Source organism: Drosophila subobscura, chromosome U (assembly GCF_008121235.1).
Source record: "Drosophila subobscura isolate 14011-0131.10 chromosome U, UCBerk_Dsub_1.0, whole genome shotgun sequence".
Lineage (NCBI taxonomy): Eukaryota > Metazoa > Arthropoda > Insecta > Diptera > Drosophilidae > Drosophila > Drosophila subobscura.
This window is the reverse complement of record NC_048534.1, coordinates 23103185-23110317: the sequence shown is the minus strand read 5'-3', so window position 1 is coordinate 23110317 and position 7133 is coordinate 23103185. Positions and strand designations below refer to the sequence as shown.

The following is a 7133-nucleotide window of genomic DNA, read 5'->3' as shown; positions in this document are numbered from 1 at the left end:
TTTATTTAAAAAAAAATATAAAAAAAACATTCGAAAAAAATAAATATATCTGTTATCCCTCAAGCTCGTGTTTTCTCTTTAATAAACTAACACAAAAATGGTATTTCCACTGCTGTAACAGCTGTGATCCACATTCGACGTGGGAGGTTTCACTGTTTATTAAATCAGTAATTAGTGCGACACCGGCCCCTCCAGGCACATGTCGTCGAAGCACATGCTGTCTCCCTCTATCACTCTGCAGTTGCTTCCCCACTCATCACACACACACATATTCACACAGATGGAAGCGCAGGTTGGTGCTGCTGCTGCTCTTTTGCTTTTACTTTTGTTTCCTTTCTTTCGTTTCTTGCTTCCTTTCCACCTGCAGGAATTACTCAAATTTATCTATGTTCCAGGGCATTCCTATAGTCACTCTATATCCATCTCGCTCCTGGACTCCCCCTCCCTCAAATCGTGCTCTAGCATTGTTTTTATTTTTGTTTCTACTTTGTCGCTTTCTATTTGTTGTTGCTGGCCTTTTCTGCTGCGGGCATTGACTGACTTCCTTCCGCCTGCCCGCCTCTTCCAGGAACACGGCATGGGCATGGGCTGGGATAAGTTCAAGGGAAGCTGGAGCTTCGTGCTTCAAAGTCGGATCCAGGGAGCCTGGCGCCTGGCTCCTCTCTTCCGTGGCTCCATTGCGTTGCGTGTTTCGCTTTTGTACGTTTTCTATTGCCGCTTCCTTCCGATATTCCTGTCCTCTTCTTTGTTGTATTTTTATTTGTTGTATTTTGTCCTTTGCTTCTCCCTGTTTCTTTTTTTTTGTTTTCGGTTCTTCTTTCTCTACAGAATTGTTGTACCCTGGAACATGGTGAAATTACTAACAAGGTGACTTTGTCCGCTGTGCGAGGGTCACTAGTGCCAGATAGGGGAGGAGATAGAAGTTGCTCCGTGGTGAATGCTTGGATCGCAGAGATCAGCAAAAGCGTCACCGAGCATTTATTTACTGAACTTCACTGGGTATCCTCCAGTCCGTACACTCCTTGCGTGGCTCCCTTGGAGTTTTTCTTTATTTCCCAGTGAATTTGGTTGTCTCGCACGTGAGCCGCATAATGAAATTTGCTGCCCCGACACGGCGGCCACTCCCTATTGTGTGTGTCGGTCGTGTCTCTCACTCACTCTCTCTATCCTGTTGTTGTGTGTGTGCTCTGGGGTGTGCCCAGCTGCTTAGCCTAATCTTATGTCGCCTTAAAGAGATGTCGTTGGAGCTGCCTCCAGCTCCAGCTACTGCTCCAGATGCTCCCTGCTGCTAGCAACTTAATGCGAAGGAATCAGAGTTTCGGCCTGGTCTTATTTGCATTCCCGTGCGCCCAAAAAGGTGACAACACAAAATGCTCAATGTGGCAAAAAACAAGCTACCATCGACATTACCAAACAAAAAGCAACAACACAAACACACACACAAATAGAGGCAGACAGCTTGGGGTCTTAGCCTGGTCCAATGTCTGACCCAATCTCCTGCTTTGCCTCCTGCCTCCCATCGTTTCACACTTTTTGGCTGCGCTGTGCTTTCAAGTGGAAAATTACTTTCGCAGCTTTATGATGCGGAAATTATATGAAAATCATGGCGAATTTGCCTTACAAGGAATGCGATTCGGCCAGGACCACGACAACGACAACGATGGACCGTATTCAGCTGCCGCATATCCTGTATACATCTGCATATGTAGCCTCCGTTGGCAGCTTTTCTCTGGCGCTATCTCCGAGTCCCGATCAAGGCAGGCACCAGCCACGCCACGCCACACCACGCCCACAGCAGCAGCCAGCAGTCGCATAATGAAACGAGCTTTTGGGATGCCGTTGACAACTTGGTTGAGGACTCATCCTATACTCCACTTTCGCCACGCCGGCAGCTGCTGACTGGCTCCATTTCCATTTGAATTAGCATAAAACGAGGCGGCTTACGTCTGTCTATTGTAGGATGGTGGGGCCTGCAGATGGGGTGTGCCGTGCCACTCCGAATCAAAGCCAGCCACCGTCGTCGAGTGCGGGGCGAGATATCATCTGTTGCTGTTGCTGCCGTTCGTTCTCCATCTGCTTCTGCTTGTGACTCCGCTCCTGTGTTGCGACGACGACGACTTCGTTATCTTTTTAACTTGCTGCCGTCGTTTATTTAACTGATAATGATTTGATGGCAGTTGGCTAAGCTTTCGACAAAGCCATGTCTCCCACACTGACGCCGACTCGCAGCTCGCAGCTCCCAGCTCCTAGACCCATTTCCACGCCCATTCCTGCGCCATTTACTGAGGTCAATTACACGCTTTCGATTAAATTTGCCATGGATTGGTGATGGTGTTGCCTGCTGGGTGTTGACACGGAACAGCTGCCTGAGAACGAAGAGTCAGTCCCTGCCTCCCGGTCCGGGTTCAGGTCTTCCTTCACTCATTCCCAGCATTCATGCGGCTCTCCTTTGCCTCCGCTGGCACGGGCATGCGAATAGAGGAGAGCATGTTGTATGTGTGGCACAAATAAAGTTGAATTATTATTTTTCTTTATGCTTACTTTGGTTGGGGGGCGGGTGCTCCTGTGGTTGGGGGGCGTGGTGCGTGCCCGGAATGCTCAAGTGTTGCCAAGTTGCATATTCGCTTCGTTATCCCCCATTGGGGTTATGCCACCAGCAGCAGCAGCAGAGCAGCTCCACATCGTCAAGCGCGCTTTAAAGAGGGGATTACGCAAACCATATTGGATATTTAACAAGGAATTGCTGGCATTTCTGTACAAATTCCAGCACACTTATCCCATTTTTAATACGCAGTGACGGTATTCCCTTGACTGGCATTTAAATTTTGTGGTTCTTTTAGGTTTTTAGGTGGTTTCGCGGAGGCTGCAAAATGTAAACAAAGATCTGCCATTTTTGATGACATTCCAGTGTGACCATTTTTTGGCAGAGAAGAGAGCACATTCTAATTGAGCCGCAGCTGGAGAGAGAGAGAATGTAAGAATGGGAAGAGAAGAGAGCGCAAATAGTGTAAACACGCGCCATTTCTTATTTTAGGTTATTTTAAGTGAAAAGTGCTAAATTCCGCGAAATATCAACGTTCTTCGCGAAACAAAGTGCGGCTTGGTGTGTGTTTCATTTAATTTAGTCATTTGAAGTTTATTTAGTGTTTATTCCAATAAAACGGCCTTAGGAAAATACGAAAGTCCGATAAAAAGATCGCGCGGCATTTTTCGGCTGCTCCCGTGTTTTTTTCTTAGTTTTTGTAAAGTGTAAAAGTGCTGAATTCCGCGAAATATCAAGGTTCTTCGCTATAAATAAGTGCGGTTTAGTGTGTGTTTCATTTCATTTAGTCATTTGAAGTTTATTTACTGTTTATTCCAACAAAACGGACGAAGGAAAATGCGATAGGGCAACAAGAAGATCGCGCGGCATTTTGCGGCTGCTCCCCGTGTTTTTTGTTTGTTTTTGTTTTGTGTAAAAGTGCTAAATTCCGCGAAAACGCCATAGCTCATCGCAGTTTTGTATGCCCTCGTGTAATTTCCACAAAAACACATGTAAGTTCCCACAGCAATCATTTATTTATCTTTCATCCCATTGTAAAAAACACACCCAAACCAAGTCAAAATTCGAGCTGGTGAGATGGGCGAACCCATCTCGGGTCGCTTTGCCCGCTGCCTGTACAACAGTTTCCTTCTGTGCACGGCCCTGGGAGCGGTGCAGCAACTGCAGCCAGAGGAGCACCCCTTCGCCTATGCGGCCTGCGCGGTGGGCGTTGTGGTGTCAGGGCTCGGCCTGCTGCGTGTCATCTTCGCCAGCGGCAAGCCGAACGAGTGCCGACGGTTGCGCGACGTGTGCCATGGGTTGCTGGAGCTGGCTCCGCTGCCGCTGGTCAATATGGAACTGTACATGCAATCCACGGGCATGTTGAGTGCCGTTACCCTGGGCCATGCCTGCTTTGTGCTCCCCCTGTGCTTCGATCTGTGCTGTTCGCTTTTCAAGGGTCGCCAAGACTGCGACACGGCCGATAGTCTGCGTAGTCTTACGATACTCGGGAACATTGTGTCCTTGGGCTTTCTGGGCATAATGGAGGGAAACTTCTTCTATATCCGCATGATGCTGGTGATGCTTGCGGTGCGTTATGGTGGAGTGCTGATGGACAGCATGCAGGAGGAAGTCAGCGAGGATCTGCAGCTATGCGGCACGGCGCTGCTCGTTCACCTGCTCGGCAAGGCCCTCGAAGCGAAGTGAGTAACCCTCTGACTGGAGGTTAACTATGCTCAGGACTTGCGGTCGCCTCGTCCTACGCTTCAAGGGTTTCTGCATTTAATTTTCCATGAATTCGACTTTGGCCTTTCTTTTTCTGCAGTATTAAATTTCATTTGTCGGCTTTTCAATTGCTGTTCATGTTTGTTCATGTTTTTGTAATTGCCACAACACTCCATATCCGACCCCCTTTGTGGAGGCCACTTCTATGGCTTCCCTGGTGTGTCACACACACGCACACACACACATTATAATGATATATCGTCGATTACCGATGCGCAATAAGTGCACCACCCCTTAGTCCCCCACCAATTGAGACACAAAGCCATTCCATCGCTGATTCATCGCGCCATCTATCAGCGGGAGGTTCTTATCAATTGATACGCACTGGATAACAAAGCAATTGTACTTCGATACGGTCTCAATCGTTAAGTACTTGCTGCTGAAATTCCAACTGCTTTTGATGAAATGTGTGGAAAGAGAGAGACTTAAAATAGAGCCCAAACCCTTGACAATTTCCATTAGCATTAGCAAAAAGGCATACAAAAAGAACACTACCTGTTAGAAAAGGATCTAGTCGAAAGATAACTAATTATGCAGCAGTTTTGGCTTACACTCCTCCGAATTCAGACATTAATTCAACTTTTTCTTCAGCTACCGATTTCAAGCACTCCAAAAATCACATTTAAAGCCCGCTCTGATCGCTTCGATAATTGAAATTTTAGCAAATTAACGTAGTGTCGATTATGAATGCAATCAGAACCGTGTCAGCCTGCCTCTTGGTGAGCAATGCTGCTGACATTTGTCAATTTGTACACCCGCAAATCCCTCTCCACGCTGATATGGAAATACTCGTATATTCCCCATTGCCCGCTGATTTCGTTGTTATATTTATGTGCAGTATATTTTATGCATTTTCACGCTGCCAGTCAAATGACAAACTCTAATTGCAAACGGGACAGATTTTAATGAGTGCAACACACAGCCCCACAGCCCCACACCGCCACAAATGTCCCTAAAGTGCATGCGGGTGTACAGTGCGGTGTCGGCAAACTAAAACTGTGAAATGGAAACGAAAATATATATACAACATTTCATCGAATGATGTTCTATAAAGAATGAATTTCATTCGGTATTAAGATTGGATTTTATGTTAAGTATTTAACATTTATTTTTGCACCACAAACCAAAATGCTGTAGAGTAATTCTTCTTGATTATCTTGTAGTTAGCTTACTGGGAACTACTTGGCTCCTAATGCCCAACTTTCATATCGTAAGGCGCATTATCTCTATGGCTCAGCACTGTATGTTTCCATATTGAAGTTTCCATATATATTTGTGTACCATTTTTATTTTGTTTTGCTGCATTTTGCTTTATTCAACTTGACAGGTGAAGTGAGTGTGAATATTTTTTTAGGTCACAAAACAGCAACAAGAACAGTCCACCTCCAAATGGAAGTGCAGCTTCAAACTCCTGTCCCTCCTGCCAAATGGCACTCCGCCCCATCAAGCAGTCGGACTCTCTTGCAACTCTTGCTGCTACCTGCTACGGAAAAAGCACATACACAGCGAGAGGGAGAGGGGAAAACACCTGAAAAAAGGTGCAAAAAGAAAACCAGAAATGGTTCGAATGCTTTTCCATCCTGTTTGGAATTGGGCTTGGATTGCGGACAGGGGGGTGTGGGTTGGGTTGGGTCTTCGGGAAATTGCAGTCAACATTTATTTCCGCAGTATGATGGAAAAATTCGAAAATAATTTGCGAGCCATAATTAAAAGGCGACAGCAGGAAAAATTGAGACAGAAAATGTGGGGAAAAACTAGGAAAAAGTTCGTCAGGAAAAGGGGCAGGGGCGAAACAAGTGGCAGAGGGTGGAGGAGCTATGGAGAGTCGTCCCTCGAATGTCCTCAATCCGCTGGGGTCATAAACAATTCCATGGCATAGACGGCTTTTCGATTTTCGCCTCAATTGGCAACATATGGCGAGCAGACTCCCAAGGAGGAGGACAAACACACACCAAAGGCAGAGGCAGGTCCTTTGAGAGACTGCAGGGGGGTACGTGGCTGCCTCCCACTCCCCCACTCCCCATGTGGGCGGGGCGGTGCCGCATTTGCATTTGTGACTGCGAATTGCGAATGCGAAAATTTAAAGTTTCCCGATAAGAGGGTTGTAAAAGTACAACAAAAAGCGTATCGGAGCGGTGGAGTCCTCGGAACGCAAAAAAATGGCGACGTTTGCGAGGAAAGGAACACGAAAAGGGCGGCGGCAGCGGCAGTTTCAGTGGCAGACAAAAGACGAAGACGCAGCGCACGGAGGCAGCAAACAAGAAAAATCGCTGCAGGGAAAGTGGCAGGAGGGTGGGAAGGGGAAGGGGAAAGGGAAAATGGCAGGAGTGCTGGGGGTGCTAGGGTTCTGGTAGGTGATGGGAAAAAGTGAAGGATGTGCTGGGGGCTGTCGGGGGGAGGTCGACGATAGAACTTTACTTATACGACTTTTTCGCATTGTAGAGCGCGCGGCATTTGCCAGAAGGTGCCAACACATTTTATTGCTTGTACACTACGGCGAGGAAGGGTCTGTGGAATTTCGGGTTACATTTGGATATTGCTGGAAGCTTAACAATGGACTTTGAATTTCCTATTTTCATAGGAATTTCACTGTATTTATTTCCATTTCCATTTATTTCGGGTCTCTGCACATCTCTCCCAGTGTGGCTTAGCAGCAATGTCCATATCCATCACATTTATTTCGGGTCTCTGCATATCTCTTCCAGTGTGGCTTAGCAGCAGCGTGCTTGGTTTCATGTCCAGCATACGCTCAGAGAGAGCGCTCAACCCACTTCTTATCACATTGCACAGTTTTTCAATTATATTTTCTACACTTTTATCAACGGAA

The 7133-nt window shown here is 46.7% G+C and overlaps 1 protein-coding gene across 1 annotated transcript; it reads left to right on the top strand.

The window, feature by feature from the left end:
* Nucleotides 1–3547: 3547 nt before the first annotated feature.
* LOC117900582 lies at nucleotides 3548–4379 on the top strand. The gene has a single exon (XM_034810992.1). It carries the CDS (start codon nucleotides 3620–3622, stop codon nucleotides 4226–4228), a length of 609 nt encoding a protein of 202 aa, XP_034666883.1. The 5' UTR covers nucleotides 3548–3619; the 3' UTR covers nucleotides 4229–4379.
* Nucleotides 4380–7133: the final 2754 nt, after the last annotated feature.

Bases quoted from the DNA above. Each gene is read 5' to 3' on its own strand.
- LOC117900582 (XM_034810992.1), top strand. From the start codon at position 3,620: ATGGGCGAACCCATCTCGGGTCGCTTTGCCCGCTGCCTGTACAACAGT.